This window comes from Procambarus clarkii, chromosome 5 (genome assembly GCF_040958095.1).
Source record: "Procambarus clarkii isolate CNS0578487 chromosome 5, FALCON_Pclarkii_2.0, whole genome shotgun sequence".
In the NCBI taxonomy this organism is placed as follows: Eukaryota; Metazoa; Arthropoda; class Malacostraca; order Decapoda; family Cambaridae; genus Procambarus; species Procambarus clarkii.
The window spans coordinates 41,342,000-41,364,707 of record NC_091154.1 but is presented as its reverse complement, the minus strand read 5'-3'; the positions used below and the strand labels follow the sequence as shown (position 1 = coordinate 41,364,707).

Below are 22,708 nucleotides of genomic sequence, written 5' to 3'. Positions count from 1 at the left end.
AAGACGTTCAATAACGTCTTCAATTTGTTCGTGAAAACGCATGGTTCTCGCTGGGAATATATATCGTCTTTGGTTCTCATTCAGAAAGGTTTCAGATTTGCTATTAAGTCAATCCGTTCTCCTAATAGTACATTGTTTTTTGACGTATAGTTTACCTAATGCTAAAGGCTGATGAACTTCAATATGGCAGCGGATCGCGAAATTAACGTGATATCCCGTTTTCTGTTCGTGGGTCCTCGGGTAGGTTAGGCTCGGGAAATTTAGTACAACAGTTTAATGACGGTGAGGAACGCTCAAGAGAACGGCCTAGTTAAATAGTAACTGACGGTGAACTTTCTCTATTGTTTGCTGTCGTGCTTGGAACAACAGACCAGATGCCCTCATGTGGTTCTCTGCACACCACACACACACTCCAACTCAGACACACACACACACTCAGATACATCTAGAAATGTACATATCATACATATAACAATAGTGCTGGTGAGTTATAGAGACAACCGGTGCAGTGCCACACTGCTAATTGGTCTGAAAAGCCTCATTTGTCATTTTATTTTATGGTCGAATGTCAATTTTCCAATTTAGTATGCATCGTTTGCCTAGCTTCGCCTGCCCTGGCACGGACTACCTTCACCTGGTCTAACATTGTGGCATATTTCCTGGCAGGCATTTAATTATTTTTATTTTATTTATATATTGATTTCTTGATTTCTTGAATTTACTTTAAAGTTGACAGGTGTTTACCTGTACAGATAGTTGGGGGGGATATCTTGAGGTTATCTTGAGATGATTTCGGGGCTTTTTTAGTGTCCCCGCGGCCCGGTCCTCGACCAGGCCTCCACCCCCAGGAAGCAGCCCGTGACAGCTGGCTAACACCCAGGTACCTATTTTACTGCTAGGTAACAGAGGCATAGGGTGAAAGAAACTCTACCCATTGTTTCTCGCCGGCGCCTGGGATCGAACCCAGGACCACAGGATCACAAGACCAGCGTGCTGTTCGCTCGGCCGACCGGCTCCCTGGAGGTTGCTGGGGCTGGATCGCTATTGGGCGATCTGTTTCCAGATCAGTGCCGCGTTTTGCTAAACCTTGTAAGAAGGCCGAGTGTTATGGGGTGTTTTCTGTTTACATTGACGGAGCTCTCCTCCTGCCGCTCACGGCGTCTGGAAAATACGCTTCCGTTTTGAATGTTTATTGACAGTAGAAGAGAGCCTTTAAGTTTATGGTTTATTTTATTAAGTTTAAGCATAGAAAGCACTTTTCTATTGATTCTAATACTTAAACTGGTAGTTTAAAGGAATACTTGAGGTGTTAAATGTTTGTTTTGATGTGACGTCACAGATATCCCATTTTCTCTAATCTCTTTATGACTAACAAATTAACAGCAGCTTATGGCTATTACATGTTATTATTTGAGTATGTTAGTATGTTAATGCGTAATTTCCGACAAACATAGCCTAGCTTCGCCTGTCCTGGCATGGACTACCTTTCCCTGTTCGAACATGTTCTAGCTTCGCCTGTCCTAACATAGCCTCGCCTGGCCTAAATTAGCCTAGCTTTACTTGTCCTAACATTGGGCTACCAGCCTTTGGTACAGGAGACAAATTACCTCATTAGGTAGGACTGTTTTACCTATCCTAACATAACCTAGCTTAACCTGTACTTGCATAACCTAGATTTATCTGTCCTAACATAGCCTATCTTTACCTGCATTTAAAATAGTCTAGCTTTACCTGTCCAAACATAGACATGATTTATGTGTCCTAATATAGTCTTAATTTACCTGTCCTAACATAGCCTAACTTTATCTCTCCTTACAAAAGCTAGCTTTACCCGTCCTAACATAGCCTTTAGGTGTGCGTAAGATCATTAAAATATAATTAATTAAAAGTTACATTTGGTCAGAACCGAATCTGAGGAAGATATGTTAAAATATTTCAAAGTAATAATTCATTAGCAAAACCCTGATACAATTATCTTATTTCAGAATTCGTATTAAATTACCATAAAGTGTAGTTTATTAATGGTCTTCACTTTACATAAAGTGAGAGTCTCTCTCTCCTTACAGGATGGCGCAACTCTGGCGAGCATTTAGCATGTTTATATAGCACTCGAATTACGAAGTCTCCCCCGTCTGAACCAAGTTGGTGAGGCTTGCCAGTTGGTAAAAGTATCTAGAAATATTTTGGAGCCTGAACTAGAGTGCGTGGAGAAACGAATCACACAGGCATCGTAAATTCAAAATATAGGAAGCAAATGATGCGATAAAATTCCTTATTCGAGAAATGCATTTCTGATTCTGTAAGTTTGTCTATATAATATTTTCGAAGTAATCACATACAATGGGGCGTAAGAGGCTTTTTAGATTTTGAGGCTCTTCATTTCCCAGATACTTAATGATGGCAAATGTTTGTTTAAGTTTTCATGATAAAGAGCTTAAACGTTATTGGCAGAGATAGTTTCAGATAGGCTCTCTATAACAATGATAGGATGTACTACACATACCTGAGATAGAATCGACAAAATGTATATAGAAAACACGCCCAAAATGAAATATTTGTGTTCGTTTTACACAGGTCATATAATCACTCCTCGGACACTCACATAATCAAACCCAAAATGTGTAATGATTGCGAAATATATAATTGTCTAGATGTCCAGTAATGACTCTTGCAACATGTAATTATAGAGAAGTATATAATTGTTCAGATTATGTAATGACACTTGCAACATGTAATCACAGAGAATACCAGACATGTTGACTTCTAGACACTTTCTTCCACTCATCTCAGAGAGAGTGGGACGCAGATATTGCAATTCACTGCGAATAGTGGGAGTATATGTATATATATATATATATATATATATATATATATATATATATATATATATATATATATACATATACTCCCACTATTCGCATATATATATATATATATATATATATATATATATATATATATATATATATATATATATATATATATATATATATATATAAGCATATATATATGCTTTCCTGAGAAAGACTGCAGGAAGGAACAAGCCATAAATCACTAAGAACTCTAAGTGACCTGGTCGGGTCATTTAGTAATTTATGGCTTGCATGTTCCTGCAGCGTCTCTCACATTTCTACACTCGGCGCAAATGTGATACAAATTAATGTTTAGTATTAACGTTTTACAATTAATAATGTTTAAGAATTCTATAATTAAGTCCAATACAGACGGCCTATTAGCTTATTTGAGGCATCTCCTAATAACAATCCTAACGAAACGCATTATTTTGTGTTAAATAAGATAAGATTCCCACAGCTGTTAAGTTGTTTAGGTCGTTTGTTACACAGATCAAGAACACTGTTCATGCTAATATTTACCCAGGTCTTCTGAATATAAACTCATCGAATTTGTATGCAATGTTTCATGCTCAATCTTGTGTTGGTATATTTAATACCTTATTATTATCTCCTAAAAAAAAAACAGTTTTCAAGGTGTTTAAAAGAAAAAATTATTTTACCATGTCGTGGTACAGGTGACTGGAGCGCGTCTGGGAACACTCGACATAGGGTTCGAACCCTCATCAACGCTCCTGTAAATTTGCTGTTGGATAAATCACGTTAATGTGATTTCTGTGTGTGTGTAATATCTCCTTTGTTATATCCTTTCACTCCCTCTCGTATTCTTCAGTCATATCACCCCTTCTCTTCGCCTTTATGGAGGCTGTAAATTAAGCATTATTAATCTTAGGTGGGAAATATTACAAATTCTTGTGATTAACTTTGTCATTCTCCTCTTTACATGTGGATTTATGTTCAGTCATTAGCGCGGTGAGGACAAAATTAGACGAGTTTAATGTCAAACGCCTTAGTTGATTACTTAGGCAATCATTAATAATCAATCGACTTTCTTCCTTTGAATCTTTCAATTCAAATCACAACCCGGAACTGAGGTAGGACCCCAGTATATATATATATATATATATATATATATATATATATATATATATATATATATATATATATATATATATATATATACATATATATATATATATGTATATATATATATATATATATATACATATATATATATATATATACATATATATATACATATATATATATGTATATATATATATATATATATATATATATACATATATATATATATATATATATATATATATATATATATATATATATATATATGTATATATATATATATATATATATATATATATATATATATATATATATATATATATATATATATATATATATATATATACCGAGAAGCGTCAATATCCGTCAACATATGTCCTGTTTTAAATGTCCTGTTGCTGTTTAAATGTCCTGTTGATTAAATATCCTGTTGATATTTAAATATCCTGTTTATATTTAAATGTCCTGTTGATATTTAAATGTCCTGTTGATATTTAAAGGTCCCGTTGCTATTTAAAGGTCCTGTTACTAACATTGTTAGATATAAATTCTGGTATTCTTTTTGACTTATTTCATGCAGTAATACTTCGATAGTTTGGCTTGGGACTCTTAACTAATAATGATTCCCAGATTTCTTTCACGTTAGAGTTTACAGTCACCACATCGTCCAACTGATGTCATTTCCTCGGCTCGAAACAATAATTTGTTAGAATTAAACTTCATCGATAAATCTATAGTAAATTTTAAACGCCACTCTAAACCATCGGTAGAGATTTTTATGCCTCCTTTTGAATATATTTCTCCTCCTATATTTGTATAGTGTGCAAAAAATAAGTTGCTAAATTTTGTTAATTAATCCTGTGTTCAATTCGTTTCAATATATATATATAGTAAACAAATAGAGCACAGCACAATTCCTCTGGGCACTCAACTTACAAATGTTTCTCCTTTTGAATTTAATTTAATTTATGCTAACCATCTGTGGTACACAGAGACAGACAAAGAGGTGTGTGAAGAACTCAACAAGAGATTCCAGGTCCTCACAGTAGAACGAGGTGAAGTCACTGCGCTAGGAGAGGTGGCAGTAAACCAGGCGGCCTTAGAAGAAGTTCTAAATTACAAGAGATGAGGTCAAGAGACACCTGTTGGATCTGGACGTGAGAAAGGCTCTTGGTCCGGACGGAATCTCACCATGGGTATTGAAAGAGTGTGCAGGAAGAATCCGTGAATCTCCGTGAAGGAAAATTTGACACTTAGAAATATCCTGGTGATTTCATAAGTATTAAAACTTTAAGACATCACAGTAATCTTTAAAGGAAAATATATATATTACCTTTTTCACCTATTATTGATCAATTGCTCTGGCTTCAAATATTTATACTCATGTAATCACTCGACATCAAGTATCGTAGCGTTTATTGGGCCATTAACTAATTACTAATTCCTATGATGGCCACCGGAGATGTTGTTCATATATAGCTTACTGGGGTGGCCGGCTGTGTCCTGGCCCGTCTGTGTCCTGGCCCGTCTGTGTCCTGGCCTGGCTGTGTCCTGACCCGGCTGTGTCCTGGCCCGGTTGTACTCACCTAGTTGTGCTTGCTGGGGGGGGGGGGGTTGAGCTCTGGCTCTTTGGTCCCGCCTTTCAACCGTCAATCAACAGGTGTACAGGTTCCTGAGCCTACTGGGCTCTTATCATATCTAAACTTGAAGCTGTGTATGGAGTCAGCCTCCACCACATCACTGCCTAATGCATTCCATATATTAACTACTCTGACACTGAAAAAATTCTTTCTATTGTCTTTATGGCTCATTTGGGCACGCAATTTCCACTTGTGTCCCAACGTGCGTGTGCCTCTTGTGTTAAATAAACTGTCTTTGTCTACCCTATCAATTCCTTTGAAAATCTTGTATGTGGTGATCATGTCCCCACTAACTCATCTCTCTTCCAGCAGAGAGAGGTTTAATTCCCGTAGTCCCGTAGTAGTCTTGGCCACAAGGTCGACCTAGGCACTGAGCACCGAGTCAGCTAAAAAATATCGTTGTTTTCAGACAACTTGGATAAGGAAATTAGTGATCAAATTTCCGCAGCATATTCTTCACCATCGTGTAAAGTTGCTAAATGATTAAGTATTGATCCTCATACTGTATAGATAATTGTCCACGGAGGCTCTGAGGGACAATATTAGGTCGCCTGGAGCGCCAGGGTTACACAGTCCATTGTTGACCGCTCCTGGCTAAGGGCGCTCTTCGTATATTAATGAGCAGATGATTGAGTTATTGACTCTTGGTCGACCCGTCTCATCGATACTGGCACCACCCTCCTGCCTGGCACCACCCTCTTGCCTGGCACCACCCTCCTGCCTGGCACCACCCTCTTGCCTGGCACCACCCTCCTGCCTGGCACCACCCTCCTGCCTGGCACCACCCTCTTGCCTGGCACCACCCTCCTGCCTGGCACCACCCTCTTGCCTGCACCACCCTCCTGCCTGGCACCACCCTCCTGCCTGGCACCACCCTCCTGCCTGGCACCACCCTCCTGCCTGGCACCACCCTCCTGCCTGGCACCACCCTCCTGCCTGGCACCACCCTCCTGCCTGGCACCACCCTCTTGCCTGGCACCACCCTCCTGCCTGGCACCACCCTCCTGCCTGGCACCACCCTCCTGCCTGGCACCACCCTCCTGCCTGGCACCACCCTCCTGCCTGGCACCACCCTCTTGCCTGGCACCACCCTCCTGCCTGGCACCACCCTCCTGCCTGGCACCACCCTCCTGCCTGACACCACCCTCTTGCCTGGCACCACCCTCCTGCCTGGCACCACCCTCCTGCCTGGCACCACCCTCCTGCCTAGCACCACCCTCCTGCCTGGCACCACCCTCCTGCCTGGCACCACCCTCCTGCCTGGCACCACCCTCCTGCCTGGCACCACCCTCCTGCCTGGCACCACCCTCCTCCCTGGCACCACCCTCTTGCCTGGCACCACCCTCCTGCCTGGCACCACCCTCCTGTCTGGCACCACCCTCCTGCCTGGCACCACCCTCCTGCCTGGCACCACCCTCCTGCCTGGCACCACCCTCCTGCCTGGCACCACCCTCCTGCCTGGCACCACCCTCCTGCCTGGCACCACCCTTCTGTCTGGCACCACCCTCCTCCCTGGCACCACCCTCCTGCCTGGCACCACCCTCCTGCCTGGCACCACCCACCCTGGCACCACCCACCTTCCTGCCTGGCACCACCCTCCTGCCTGGCACCACCCTCCTCCCTGGCACCACCCACCTTCCTGCCTGGCACCACCCTCCTGCCTGGCACCACCCTCCTGCCTGGCACCACCCTCTTCCCTGGCACCACCCACCTTCCTGCCTGGCACCACCCACCTTCCTGCCTGGCACCACCCACCTTCCTGCCTGGCACCACCCACCTTCCTGCCTGGCACCACCCTCCTCCCTGGCACCACCTTCCTCCCTGGCACCACCCACCTTCCTGCCTGGCACCAGACGTGGGTGCAGGAGTCATCATCAGTGTCGAACGGAATTTTATTGGCACGCTCGCAGAAGGTCGACTAATTCATTTATTCTCGTCAGTGAAGGAAGGATCCCAGGCGTCCCTGGGAGATGGATTTGAATAATGACGCCTTTTATCAGCTCTCGCTGATTTGCTTAATTAACCTCGCTGGAATCCATTCACACTCTCTCTCTCTCTCTCTCTCTCTCTCTCTCTCTCTCTCTCTCTCTCTCTCTCTCTCTCTCTCTCTCTCTCTCTCTCTCTCTCTCTCTCTCTCTCTCTCTCTCTCTCTCTCTCCTCTCTCTCTCTCTCTCTCTCTCTCTCTCTCTCTCTCTCTCTCTCTCTCTCTCTCTCTCTCTCTCTCTCTCTCTCTCTCTCTCTCTCTCCTCTCTCTCTCCTCTCTCTCTCTCTCTCTCTCTCTCTCTCTCTCTCTCTCTCTCTCTCTCTCTCTCTCTCTCTCTCTCTCTCTCTCTCTCTCTCTCTCTCTCTCTCTCTCTCCTCTCTCTCTCTCCTCTCTCTCTCTCTCTCTCTCTCTCTCTCTCTCTCTCTCTCTCTCTCTCTCTCTCTCTCTCTCTCTCTCTCTCTCTCTCTCTCTCTCTCTCTCTCTCTCTCTCTCCTCTCTCTCTCTCTCTCTCTCTCTCTCTCTCTCTCTCTCTCTCTCTCTCTCTCTCTCTCTCTCTCTCTCTCTCTCTCTCTCTCTCTCTCCTCTCTCTCTCTCTCTCTCTCTCTCTCTCTCTCTCTCTCTCTCTCTCTCTCTCTCTCTCTCTCTCTCTCTCTCTCTCTCTCTCTCTCGGTATAACTGAGAGCCTTCAATTCTGAAAGAGTTTTGTAGCAAATTGTTTCACTTTCTGTAGTTTCATTTTGTATTTTGTATTTAAGGAGACTCCAGGCCGGGGCTACATGTTAAAGTTTTGATCTTTTGTTAATGGGATATTCATTTAAGTGGCTGAAAATATTCTCTGATTATCTATTTTCCAACTTTACATATCCTCCTGACATTATTTTGCCTGTTTGGAATATGATAAGCTCTCAGATGTTTCTCTTTGACGGTTTTGAGTAGTGATCACCCGATTAGTCTGGCCACTGTTCACTGTTCAGACTGATAAATATTCAGACTGATCACTGTTCAGACTGATCACTGTTCAGACTGTTCACTGTTTAGACTGTTCACTGTTCAGACTGATAAATGCTCAGACTGATCACTGTTCAGACTGATCAGAAAGCCCTAATAGCTTTCCTTCCCACACACCAATTCTCATTATTCTACACATGTCTGATTTGTAGTCTAACATCCATCTGACTAATGTGCAGAGCATCGAGGTCTTCGTGTAGCCTCTCGCAGTCTACTTGGCTTTCAGTGCCTTTAATTATCTTCACATCATCCACCGACGGATATGAATGATCCTCTGACGCCTTCACGGTTATTTACATGTATCATAGTGACGCCTGCCTCTGTGTGGCGTCCCACTTGCCACCTCCCGACACTCTGATTTCTATTGGTCGTTACAGTCTGTTTCCTATCTGACAGGTATTCCCCCACACCCACCCTGACAAGTTTTAGAATGAAAGCGGCTTGGTTCTCAAAGGACTTTTTTGTGCGGGACGTATATTTGTCACCTAGATATCGCGGTTTTCACGTGGATATAGCTCCTTTAAAGTTTCAGAAACCTGTCGTTTGTTTTAGATCCTGAAACTTTGAAACTATCGTCCATAGAGTCATCCAGGCTCCTTTTTCATCCACGCTCCTTGTTCATCCACGCTCCTTGTTCATCCATGCTCCTTGTTCATCCACGCTCCTTATTCATCCACGCTCCTTCTTCATCCACGCTCCTTCATTCACGCTCCTGTTCATCCACGCTCCTTGTTCATCCAGGCTTCTCCTTCATCCACGCTTCTCCTTCATCCACGCTCCTCCTTCATCCACGCTCCTTGTTCATCCACGCTCCTCCTTCATCCACGCTCCTTGTTCATCCACGCTCCTCCTTCATCCACGCTCCTCCTTCATCCACGCTCCTCCTTCATCCACGCTCCTCCTTCATCCACGCTCCTTGTTCATCCACGCTCCTTGTTCATCCACGCTCCTTCTTCATCCACGCTCCTTGAGGCGAATACGCCACTTCCAGTTGTCAGAATGTTATCCTGGAGCGTTGCTGTGAGACTCGGCCAGGTATTGAGTACCTGTAAGATGTGGACGCGGCTTCTCGTATCTGGTTAGTGACAGTTGCTCAATATTTGTGATGTAAAGTGTTCTCCACCCGTTGCCTGACACGTCAGTCCTCGTTACTGGGATTCCAGGAGTGAGTCTCTTGCGTTTGCAGTGTCTGGAGGGAATGTCTTCAGGTGGATCACTGTCTTGAGGTGACTCACTGTCTTGAGGTGGCTCACTGTCTTGAGGTGGGGTCACTGTCTTGAGGTGGGGTCACTGTCTTGAGGTAGCTCACTGTCTTGAGGTGGCTCACTATCTTGAGGTGACTCACTGTCTTGAGGTGGCTCACTATCTTGAGGTGACTCACTGTCTTGAGGTGACTCACTGTCTTGAGGTGGCTCACTGTCTTGAGGTGACTCACTGTCTTGAGGTGGCTCACTGTCTTGAGGTGGCTCACTGTCTTGAGGTGGGGTCACTGTCTTGAGGTGGCTCACTGTCTTGAGGTGGCTCACTGTCTTGAGGTGGCTCACTGTCTTGAGGTGGGGTCACTGTCTTGAGGTGGCTCACTGTCTTGAGGTGGCTCACTGTCTTGAGGTGGGGTCACTGTCTTGAGGTGGCTCACTGTCTTGAGGTGGCTCACTGTCTTGAGGTGGCTCACTGTCTTGAGGTGGCTCACTGTCTTGAGGTGACTCACTGTCTTGAGGTGGCTCACTGTCTTGAGGTGGCTCACTGTCTTGAAGTGACTCACTGTCTTGAGGTGGCTCACTGTCTTGAGGTGGCTCACTATCTTGAGGTGGCTCACTATCTTGAGGTGGCTCACTGTCTTGAGGTGGCTCACTGTCTTGAGGTGGCTCACTGTCTTGAGGTGGCTCACTGTCTTGAGGTGGCTCACTGTCTTGAGGTGGCTCACTGTCTTGAGGTGGCTCACTGTCTTGAGGTGGCTCACTGTCTTGAGGTGGCTCACTGTCTTGAGGTGGCTCACTGTCTTGAGGTGGCTCACTATCTTGAGGTGGCTCACTATCTTGAGGTGGCTCACTATCTTGAGGTGGCTCACTGTCTTGAGGTGGCTCACTATCTTGAGGTGGCTCACTATCTTGAGGTGACTCACTGTCTACAGGTGACTCACTATCTTCAGGTGTTAACTCTCAATAACATTCACTATCGTGTTCTCATCGGCCAGAAAGATGTCCAGCTCCCGTCACCTGTTCTGCCTGTTGACCATCCATGTGTTTAGTGTCCACCACTGGTTGTAAGTGGTGGCCAGTTATGTGTCCAGTATTCATCATTGGACACCGGACACATGACACATCTGGCCTACCAGGTGTCCTGAGACACACACCAGTCCCTATACCTGGCGTTCAGCCACATTTGCAATACCAACCACAGACCTACAAGTGTTCAAATGGTTGAGCAATAGCTCCCTGGTCCCGCCTTTCCACTTTCTGGTTAGTTAAATAATTTTAAAATTCCCACGTCACGGTCGTAACAGACTGTCGATATCTTATCTTATCTCGTATCTTTGAGATGCTTTTCCCTCTGCTCTCCTGCTCGTTAGACATAATTACTGACGTTAGCTTGGGTTAATTAATTTACCTGACTCCTATATCTGGCCAGGTGCGAAATAATTCTCACAATGGCTGGCCTGGCTCATTAGGACACCTGGAGGTAGGGACGTACTCACCCGGGGTGAATACTCACTCATACTCACCCAGGGTGAACGCACTCATACTCACGCAAGGTGAACACACTCATACTCACGCAAGGTGAACACACTCATACTCACCCAGGGTGAAAACTCATACATACTCACCCAGGGTGAACACACTAACACACTCACCCAGAGTGAACACACACACACACACTCACCCAGGGTGAACACACACACACACACTCAGTATGTAGTAATACTTTTCTATCAAAATTAACTCCGAGGCAAAGTTAATTTGCAGAGAAAAATATTACTTCTCACTTAACCTATAGTCGTTATAAGTACTGTTACTGCAGAATGACAGGATTATATAATCCCCAACTTACTAACCAACAAACGTAAACAAACAAATATCCAGAAAGACCAGGAAGCTTTACTGAAAGAAAAAAAAAATCTTTCATATTTACATTTACCAAACACACGTGAGACCAAACCTCACAAGACTGTTCTCTCTCTCTCTTTGACTGATTTTCGATCGTTTCACATAGTTTCAGGCCAGCAGCACGAGGCCCGAGCGCTTGAGATCATTCCCAATGCGGAGGCTGTGTCAGTCATGTAGGTGAGATAGAGGAGGAGCGAGGGATGAAGGAGCGAGCCTCATCCATTGTTCTTATCTCGCAAGCCGTTCTCTGTTGACAAATGTGTTAATCAAGGAGATATATTGCTTAATCCCTGCCAGAAGTTGCCCGATGATGGAGCTGTGTGTCGCCTTGAAGGAGAATAGTGTGTGGGGCCAGGGTACACAGTAAGGATAGTGTCTGGGGCCAGGTTGCACGGTGGGGATAGTGTGTGTGGCCAGGGTACACGGTGAGGATAGTGTCTGGTTCATACATAGTGCCACGTATCATCCCCAGCATCCCACGTATCATCCCAGCATCCCACGTATCATCCCAGCATCCCACATATGACTACCATCCCACGTATCATCCCTACCATCCCACGTATCATCCCTACCATCCCACGTATCATCCCCAACATCCCACGTATCATCCCCAACATCCCACGTATCATCCCAGCATCCCACGTATCATCCCCAGCATCCCACGTATGATCCCTAGCATCCCACGTATCATCCCCAGCATCCCACGTATCATCCCCAGCATCCCACGTATCATCCTTGGTCTGATCTCTTGGAAGTGTCCTTATTCGCGCGTTTTATCCCTTTAAGACACTTTCCCGCCAGAATTTGTATACTGTTGTTTACAGCGGTGAATTGTCCTGTCATGTATGTGACAGCATACAAGATAAGGCTCTCTCTCTGTATGATAAGCCTCCGTGTATACTTTTCTCTCCTTTCTCTCACCGCGAGATCCCTCCCTCCCTCTCCTCCTCCTCCACACCCTGGAGGTCTCTCACTTGGAGAGACTGGTCAATAGTTACCAAGTAAAATTAATCCATTCTTGGGCTCCTCCTTCGGGGCTTCCTTGTCCCCACACTCTATATGAGAGGGTGATCAATCGCGCCAGGCGGCGGGTGAGGGCGTTGTTGGAGTCTGGTCGTTAGGGAGGGTGCCAGGTGAGGGTGTAGGTGTTAGGGAGGGTGCCAGGTGAGGGTGTAGGTGTTAGGAAGGACGCCAGGTGAGGGTGTAGGTGTTAGGGAGGACGCCAGGTGAGGGTGTAGGTGTTAGGGAGGGCGCCAGGTGAGGGTGTAGGTGTTAGGGAGGACGCCAGGTGAGGGTGTAGGTGTTAGGGAGGGCGCCAGGTGAGGGTGTAAGTAAGGTAAGTGTGTACTGAAGGAAAATGGCGGGTTACCTTGAGGTTACCTTGAGGTGCTTCCGGGGCTTAGCGTCCCCGCGGCCCGGTCGTCGACCAGGCCTCAGACCAGGGTGGTTTAAGTAAGATAAAATGTTAAGTAGTTTCAGGGGAACTAGCCAGGGTGTCGGGCGGGTGATGGAGGTGACAGATAAGACAGATAAGAGCGGGTGTAAGATGGTCATCAAGTAAGACTGGAGAAAGTTGTAAGATCAAAGTGAAAAATTGAAACGGCAACGAATTAAGTTTTTAAAGTTAGTCAGAGAGAATGATTTAGAGTTAGAGACAGGAGGAGGAACAGATTGTTGGATAGTGAATGAGTATCGAGTGGTTTAGGGTCAGTGGGGATGGTGAGAGGGTAGACAGGTGCAGAAGGTACTCATGATGGTGAAGTGTCGGAGGGGCTGGTGAGGACAGTGAGACGGGTGTGCCCACAAGAGCTCTCAAGCCTAGCACAACACACCTTGTGGCGGCAACGACCCCGAGGCTCTGAGTCCTGGTGAAGCCCTCTCTCTCTCTCCTGCTGGGGGTTAGTCTTGGTGAAGCCTCTCTCTCCTGCTGGGGGTTAGTCTTGGTGAAGCCTCTCTCTCCTGCTGGGGGTTAGTCTTGGTGAAGCCCTCTCTCTCCACTCTACTGCTGGGGGTTAGTCTTGGTGAAGCCTCTCTCTCTCCTGCTGGGGGTTAGTCTTGGTGAAGCCTCTCTCTCTCCTGCTGGGGGTTAGTCTTGGTGAAGCCTCTCTCTCTCCTGCTGGGGGTTAGTCTTGGTGAAGCCTCTCTCTCTCTCCTGCTGGGGGTTAGTCTTGGTGAAGCCTCTCTCTCTCCTGCTGGGAGTTAGTCTTGGTGAAGCCTCTCTCTCCTGCTGGGGGTTAGTCTTGGTGAAGCCTCTCTCTCCTGCTGGGGGTTAGTCTTGGTGAAGCCTCTCTCTCCTGCTGGGGGTTAGTCTTGGTGAAGCCTCTCTCTCCTGCTGGGGGTTAGTCTTGGTGAAGCCCTCTCTCTCCACTCTACTGCTGGGGGTTAGTCTTGGTGAAGCCTCTCTCTCTCCTGCTGGGGGTTAGTCTTGGTGAAGCCTCTCTCTCCTGCTGGGGGTTAGTCTTGGTGAAGCCTCTCTCTCTCCTGCTGGGGGTTAGTCTTGGTGAAGCCTCTCTCTCCTGCTGGGGGTTAGTCTTGGTGAAGCCTCTCTCTCTCTCCTGCTGGGGGTTAGTCTTGGTGAAGCCTCTCTCTCTCCTGCTGGGGGTTAGTCTTGGTGAAGCCTCTCTCTCCTGCTGGGGGTTAGTCTTGGTGAAGCCTCTCTCTCTCTCCTGCTGGGGGTTAGTCTTGGTGAAGCCTCTCTCTCCTGCTGGGGGTTAGTCTTGGTGAAGCCTCTCTCTCCTGCTGGGGGTTAGTCTTGGTGAAGCCTCTCTCTCTCCTGCTGGGGGTTAGTCTTGGTGAAGCCTCTCTCTCCTGCTGGGGGTTAGTCTTGGTGAAGCCTCTCTCTCTCTCCTGCTGGGGGTTAGTCTTGGTGAAGCCTCTCTCTCCTGCTGGGGGTTAGTCTTGGTGAAGCCTCTCTCTCCTGCTGGGGGTTAGTCTTGGTGAAGCCTCTCTCTCTCCACTCTCCTGCTGGGGGTTAGTCTTGGTGAAGCCTCTCTCTCCTGCTGGGGGTTAGTCTTGGTGAAGCCTCTCTCTCTCCACTCTCCTGCTGGGGGTTAGTCTTGGTGAAGCCTCTCTCTCTCTCCTGCTGGGGAGGTTTACAGGTTGACACCACCTCACACAGCCCAAATGGATGTTCCCATCCCTTCTTCAAGTCTGGGGAAAAAGATATGGAAAATCTCCAAGAAACAGCCCAACCACACCATTACACAACATCCCGCCCGAACAACCAATCAGCGAGCGTTACTGTCAAACTTTCATTCACTACCAATTAGCATAGAGAAGAAGGTTAAGACAAACGCTCCCCCCCCCCCACACACACACACAATGGACCAACAGGCAGCAGTTGTTGACATCTTGATGAAAACTTAAGGCCAATTAACTCATACGTTAAAGGTGGACAAAGCAACTGCTCCTGGCCATGCATATTAGCCGGGAGGAGTTGTGACATACAACTTACATACGGCTATTTTGCGTATTACATATGGCTATTTTGCGCATCCTGAATTACTGAAGTGAATAAAGAACAACATATGTTTTGCTTTATGATGTTGAAAGCGCAGAGAACAAACACTTTGATCAGGGAACTCCACAAGGAGGAGTCCTCAGCCCCTTGTTGCTCAATATTCTGATGTATAAACTTATTAATCTTCAGCCCAATAACAAAGTCACGGCCATCTATGAGGGCAATGTTACCCAGGCTGCCTCCCAGGCTGCCTCCCAGGCTGCCTCCTAGGCTGCCTCCCAGGCTGCCTCCCAGGCTGCCTCCCAGGCTGCCTCCCAGGCTGCCTCCCAGGCTGCCTCCCAGGCTGCCTCCTAGGCTGCCTCCCAGGCTGCCTCCCAGGCTGCCTCCCAGGGTGCCTCCCAGGCTGCCTCCCAGGCTGCCTCCTAGGCTGCCTCCCAGGCTGCCTCCTAGGGTGCCTCCCAGGCTGCCTCCCAGGCTGCCTCCTAGGCTGCCTCCCAGGCTGCCTCCTAGGGTGCCTCCCAGGCTGCCTCCCAGGCTGCCTCCCAGGCTGCCTCCCAGGCTGCCTCCTAGGCTGCCTCCCAGGCTGCCTCCCAGGCTGCCTCCCAGGGTGCCTCCCAGGCTGCCTCCCAGGCTGCCTCCTAGGCTGCCTCCCAGGCTGCCTCCCAGGGTGCCTCCCAGGCTGCCTCCCAGGCTGCCTCCTAGGCTGCCTCCCAGGCTGCCTCCCAGGGTGCCTCCCAGGCTGCCTCCCAGGCTGCCTCCCAGGCTGCCTCCCAGGCTGCCTCCTAGGCTGCCTCCCAGGCTGCCTCCCAGGCTGCCTCCCAGGCTGCCTCCCAGGCTGCCTCCCAGGCTGCCTCCCAGGGTGCCTCCCAGGCTGCCTCCCAGGCTGCCTCCTAGGCTGCCTCCCAGGCTGCCTCCCAGGCTGCCTCCCAGGCTGCCTCCCAGGCTGCCTCCCAGGCTGCCTCCCAGGCTGCCTCCTAGGCTGCCTCCCAGGCTGCCTCCCAGGCTGCCTCCCAGGCTGCCTCCTAGGCTGCCTCCCAGGCTGTCGGAAAAACCGACACCATTTAATATATCATACAGATAATAGCTGTATTACCAACAAGTTACCCATAGAAAACGTAACTTGTAGTGGAATTACCGTCTATAGAAAACGGGATATCATCACCACATACTATTATAATTCACCAGCTATTCTGCTGGGAATTATTCTTAAATACATTAGTCTTTGGACTTTACCATCATAAAAACATCTTATATAAATTAACTTAATTATCAATATTAAAGTAGAGTAAATGTGACCCTTCTATCACGTTCTGAAATCTGGACAATGTAAGCCAGGCGTCAGAGTGAGGAGGAGGGCAGCCATTGTTGTTGTATATTGAGACCAGAGGCTCACACGGGAGCAAATTCGGCTCCTGTTAATTTTACTTGGACGTAGTGTTATGGATACCAAAGGTGTACCATCTGTCAACACGCTGTCAACAAATCAAGTTAAGTGTTCTTTCCGAAACCCATTATTTATCATTAGTGGCCATTAATGTCATTATATAGGGTGACCCGGTTAGATCACATGGAAGCCTCAAACTAAAGGTAATTAAGCCAGGTCTTCATGTTCCATGTACTGTTTTCTCTGATATAGCTTGTCATATATAGGATTCTGGCTTCACAGCTAGCGCACTTTTGACAGGTCAAGACGAGGATGCAAGATTTTGTGCACCAGTTACTGGGTGATATGGAAGCTACCTCAAAGAGGATAATTTGGTGTCTACACCCTAGTTATACCTGGTGGACTAACCTGCTGTACTATAAGATAAGGAACCTCTTCAATGTTTAATAGTATGTAGTCTATTACTGTAGTTTGATTGGCTGCATATATATAAATATAAACCCCCCCTAATGTGTAGAGGATCGATTTGTGAGATTAAGAGATTATTGCAGAAATACAGTCCACTTATCATTATACAAATTGCTATCGAAGTATATAAATTAACGTAAATATAAATTCATATAAATTAAATAAATATAAATCTCACAGGTCGGTTCCCACATTATTTGGTCATCTGCGAACCGGATGACGGATTATTTGATCCTTGTGAACCCACATTTGGTCATCTTAGTACCGGATGAACCAGTTAACCAGTGGATTCATTAAATAAACTAGTGCAGTGTTATTTAAACAAAGCCAGCCAGTCATAGACAGCGGCGTTGCCTCGTGGGAGCTCAGGAGCCTCCCTCAGCCCAGTTCAGCTTCGTCAGCGGTTTCATGCACACCCACAGATATTTGGTGGCGTGTTATTTCGTGAAATGACAGCGCTAATATAGAAGCCAGCCTAATTAGTGACTGTGTCTTCGCGATATTGTTCACGGATTTCGTGGTGTTACATTTCGCGAGAGATTATCTACGAATTTTGTGGACTTTATTTCGCGAGGTCACTAATAACATTTAATACTTCTAGATAATATTAGAAGTTTCATAGAGGCTAATTAAGAGGCTATTATCAATAATTGTGTATATTATTTCTCCAAAATAGAGAATCATTTAATATATATTGCACTAGTGATCACAGTATAATATTTACTAATTGCCAACCCACAACAGGGTAGGATATTACCATTGACTAGTTGAACTATTATTGCTCATCCTAGTCCCATTATTACCATAGTCAGTTGTACTATATTGAATAACCTAACACCATTAATGAATGGTGCAGACCCTATTTTGGGTGTAATTTTTATCAACTCGAATTGAGTTGTATATATAATAATTTACTTATGATCATTACACCTTTGAGTGATTAATTAGTGTCTCTACCATCCTAGGGTGATATAGAAGAGCTAACCTAAAGGTACTTCCAGTGACACTGGTTTATCACTCAAATCATTAGTGTGTATGATTGTATATATATAATGTGTATTAATTTTAAGTGCTAACCTCTAGCAGAGGTAGGATTACAGCCTAGTGAGTTCAGAATTTACCCTAGGCTACCATCAGTGCTTGTTCAGTATTATGAGCAGCCCAAGTACAAGCCCCACAAGGCTTCACCAACTAGCCAGTATGGATAATGCAGGGAGAATGAAAAGAACCCTTGCAGGTCTTAAAGGCCATTTAACAAGACAGATCAAGAAATGTGAAGATTTGTCACAACAATCAACAGTTGATTATGCTGACCTGGAAAGCTATTATCAAGCAGCTGCAGGTAAATTTGAGCAAATCAAATGCCAAATGGCTGTCCTTGTGGGGACAGACTACTACCATCGATTCATCGGTAGCCCTACTAAATATCAGGGTATAACCATGTTAAACTCTGCAGGAGGTAAATTACTCTCAGGCCCAGTATCAAGCCTGAGGAGACCTATGCCTGCAGATAAACAATACTAGTAGAAATCTAAATTCGTCAGCTGATTATATTTCTCCAGTAGCATTATACTAAGGAGATTACAGCTGACTATACCAACAGAGGTTGATGTTAGTATCATCATTTAAAGCTGAAGATGAGTTCATGAGGCCTCAGTGGCAAATCAGTGAACAGTAGCCTAAAACAGCTACAAGTCACTGCGACCAATGTCACTGAACCCACTGCAGTCTCAGAACCATACTTTACTTTAATGATGAGCTATTCAATCTTCTGAATCAATTAACTAAATTAAACCCCAATAAATCTGATGACTGATTTGATACATTTATTATTTAATCAAGATGTATTCCATGGGCCTCAGTGTTTATATATCAGTGACCAGTTACCTGAAGAAACTTCAAGTTATATCTAATGTCACTGATCTCACTGCAGTCCCTGAATCATACTTGACTGTAGTACTTGATCACATTCAGTCTTCTGGGTTAAATAATAAGTAATAAGGCTTGAATATTAGCCTTTCAAGAGTTGACAGGGAAATGAAATCGCATTAGACTTCTAACCCCTACAACTCTAGTACGGGACATCCGTCCTGTACGAACAGACACACAAATGTGTGATTACTAACTACTAACATCAAATTAATCTAATAATTCGAAGGAGGAGTATCGGTGTTCGTCTGTTCTAAAGAGGACTTCGACCCGTGAGCAGCCCCCTGGGGAATTATGTCGGAAAAACCGACACCATTTAATATATCATACAGATAATAGCTGTATTACCAACAAGTTACCCATAGAAAACGTAACTTGTAGTGGAATTACCGTCTATAGAAAACGGGATATCATCACCACATACTATTATAATTCACCAGCTATTCTGCTGGGAATTATTCTTAAATACATTAGTCTTTGGACTTTACCATCATAAAAACATCTTATATAAATTAACTTAATTATCAATATTAAAGTAGAGTAAATGTGACCCTTCTATCACGTTCTGAAATCTGGACAATGTAAGCCAGGCGTCAGAGTGAGGAGGAGGGCAGCCATTGTTGTTGTATATTGAGACCAGAGGCTCACACGGGAGCAAATTCGGCTCCTGTTAATTTTACTTGGACGTAGTGTTATGGATACCAAAGGTGTACCATCTGTCAACACGCTGTCAACAAATCAAGTTAAGTGTTCTTTCCGAAACCCATTATTTATCATTAGTGGCCATTAATGTCATTATATAGGGTGACCCGGTTAGATCACATGGAAGCCTCAAACTAAAGGTAATTAAGCCAGGTCTTCATGTTCCATGTACTGTTTTCTCTGATATAGCTTGTCATATATAGGATTCTGGCTTCACAGCTAGCGCACTTTTGACAGGTCAAGACGAGGATGCAAGATTTTGTGCACCAGTTACTGGGTGATATGGAAGCTACCTCAAAGAGGATAATTTGGTGTCTACACCCTAGTTATACCTGGTGGACTAACCTGCTGTACTATAAGATAAGGAACCTCTTCAATGTTTAATAGTATGTAGTCTATTACTGTAGTTTGATTGGCTGCATATATATAAATATAAACCCCCCCTAATGTGTAGAGGATCGATTTGTGAGATTAAGAGATTATTGCAGAAATACAGTCCACTTATCATTATACAAATTGCTATCGAAGTATATAAATTAACGTAAATATAAATTCATATAAATTAAATAAATATAAATCTCACAGGTCGGTTCCCACACAGGCTGCCTCCCAGGGTGCCTCCCAGGCTGCCTCCTAGGCTACCTCCCAGGCTGCCTCCCAGGCTGCCTCCCAGGCTGCCTCCTAGGCTGCCTCCCAGGCTGCCTCCCAGGCTGCCTCCTAGGCTGCCTCCCAGGCTGCCTCCCAGGCTGCCTCCCAGGCTGCCTCCCAGGCTGCCTCCCAGGCTGCCTCCTAGGCTGCCTCCCAGGCTGCCTCCCAGGCTGCCTCCTAGGCTGCCTCCTAGGCTGCCTCCCAGGGTGCCTCCCAGGGTGCCTCCCAGGGTGCCTCCCAGGCTGCCTCCCAGGCTGCCTCCTAGGCTGCCTCCCAGGCTGCCTCCCAGGCTGCCTCCCAGGCTGCCTCCCAGGCTGCCTCCTAGGCTGCCTCCCAGGCTGCCTCCTAGGCTGCCTCCCAGGCTGCCTCCCAGGGTGCCTCCTAGGCTGCCTCCTAGGCTGCCTCCTAGGCTGCCTCCTAGGCTGCCTCCCAGGCTGCCTCCTAGGCTGCCTCCCAGGCTGCCTCCCAGGCTGCCTCCTAGGCTGCCTCCTAGGCTGCCTCCCAGGCTGCCTCCCAGGCTGCCTCCTAGGCTGCCTCCCAGGCTGCCTCCTAGGCTGCCTCCCAGGCTGCCTCCCAGGGTGCCTCCTAGGCTGCCTCCTAGGCTGCCTCCTAGGCTGCCTCCTAGGCTGCCTCCTAGGCTGCCTCCCAGGCTGCCTCCTAGGCTGCCTCCCAGGCTGCCTCCCAGGGTGCCTCCTAGGCTGCCTCCTAGGCTGCCTCCTAGGCTGCCTCCTAGGCTGCCTCCCAGGCTGCCTCCTAGGCTGCCTCCCAGGCTGCCTCCCAGGCTGCCTCCTAGGCTGCCTCCTAGGCTGCCTCCCAGGCTGCCTCCCAGGCTGCCTCCTAGGCTGCCTCCCAGGCTGCCTCCTAGGCTGCCTCCCAGGCTGCCTCCCAGGGTGCCTCCTAGGCTGCCTCCTAGGCTGCCTCCTAGGCTGCCTCCCAGGCTGCCTCCTAGGCTGCCTCCCAGGCTGCCTCCCAGGCTGCCTCCCAGGCTGCCTCCTAGGCTGCCTCCTAGGCTGCCTCCCAGGGTGCCTCCCAGGCTGCCTCCTAGGCTGCCTCCCAGGCTGCCTCCCAGGCTGCCTCCCAGGCTGCCTCCCAGGGTGCCTCCTAGGCTGCCTCCCAGGCTGCCTCCTAGGCTGCCTCCCAGGCTGCCTCCCAGGGTGCCTCCTAGGCTGCCTCCCAGGCTGCCTCCTAGGCTGCCTCCCAGGCTGCCTCCTAGGCTGCCTCCCAGGCTGCCTCCCAGGGTGCCTCCTAGGCTGCCTCCTAGGCTGCCTCCCAGGCTGCCTCCTAGGCTGCCTCCTAGGCTGCCTCCCAGGCTGCCTCCTAGGCTGCCTCCCAGGCTGCCTCCTAGGCTGCCTCCCAGGCTGCCTCCTAGGCTGCCTCCCAGGCTGCCTCCCAGCCTACAATGTCAGTTCTGCTCGGCGCTTCTGCTGCTAGAACTGAGGAATATTTCCTCCTTATATCTCTGTTCACCACACTCGTGCTCCCTCATTCCATGTGGTATTCCGCCAGCCAGTTATCATATAGAGGAGGCGAGCACTTGAGAAGTGTGAGCCCAGCAAGTGCCTTGACCCCCCCATTAAGGTGCCCGGGGTACCTTTCTTCTCTCAAGAGGAGACCCTGGGAGTGACTAAAGCCCTTGAAGGTCCTTGTTGGTGTCAGTCATGGGGTTAATGGGAGATGCTGGAATGTTCTGCATGTTATTGATGTGCTCTGTTGTGGATCACAGTGCTCTACATCTATCTCAGTGCTCTGTATCTATCACAGTGCTCTACACCTATCTCAATGCTCTACATCTATCACAATGCGTCATGTGCTGCTCTCCTTGTTAGCCCGCCAGGACCTGTATTCACCTAGTTGTGTTCACCTAGTTCTGCTTGCCGGGGTTCACCTCTGCCCTTTCGGCCCGCCTCTCAACTGCTAATCAATCAATTGTTACTAACTACTCACTATTCCCCCCCCCCACACACACACACCCAGGAAGCAGCCCGTGACAGCTGACTAACTCCCAGGTACCTATTTACTGCTAGGTAACAGGGGCATTCAGGGTGAAAGAAATTTTGCCATTTGTTTCTGCCTGGTCCGGGCAGGCAGAAACAATTCTCAATCTTTGACGGCTTTGGTTACATTTATTAAACAGTTTACAAGCATGAAAACTTCCCATTCGACTGTTGTTATTGTTATAAACAGCCTCCTGGTGCTTCGGAGCTCATTAACTGTTTAATAATTGGAAACAAAGCCGCCAAAGATTGAGAAAAGATGTACAGGTTCGTAAGTGTTTGCGTAAGTGCTTTCGTGAATCTGACCCCTGGAGAGCAATGATCATGAAGCCCGTTTTTGAACAGTGACGAGGAAGGAAGGGGAAACTACGGTGTCCGGGGCTGTCTGTGGACAGTGTCAACTGCTTCTGTAGTTTACGTGATTACAGTACTCATGTTGAGACACAAAT

At 47.1% G+C, this 22,708-nt stretch overlaps 3 protein-coding genes across 7 annotated transcripts in view; all 3 read left to right on the top strand.

Moving 5' to 3' along the window:
• LOC138350724 (substance-K receptor-like) overlaps window positions 1-22,708 on the top strand; it is a 362,889-nt gene that overhangs the window by 137,716 nt on the left and 202,465 nt on the right. The window lies entirely within an intron of this gene.
• On the top strand, window positions 9,212-9,541 carry LOC138351869 (uncharacterized). Its single transcript, XM_069303873.1, has one exon. The coding sequence runs from the start codon at window positions 9,212-9,214 to the stop codon at window positions 9,539-9,541; it is 330 nt and encodes a 109-aa protein (XP_069159974.1).
• LOC138351857 (uncharacterized) overlaps window positions 13,137-22,708 on the top strand; it is a 25,843-nt gene continuing 16,271 nt past the window's right edge. Inside the window, exon 1 of the mRNA XM_069303867.1 lies at window positions 13,137-13,231. Within this exon, the coding sequence (XP_069159968.1) occupies window positions 13,137-13,231 (95 nt within the window). The remainder of the gene's footprint in view (window positions 13,232-22,708) is intronic.

Excerpts from the sequence above, each read along its gene's own strand:
- LOC138351869 (XM_069303873.1), top strand. The coding sequence starts at position 9,212 with ATGCTCCTTGTTCATCCACGCTCCTTATTCATCCACGCTCCTTCTTCA.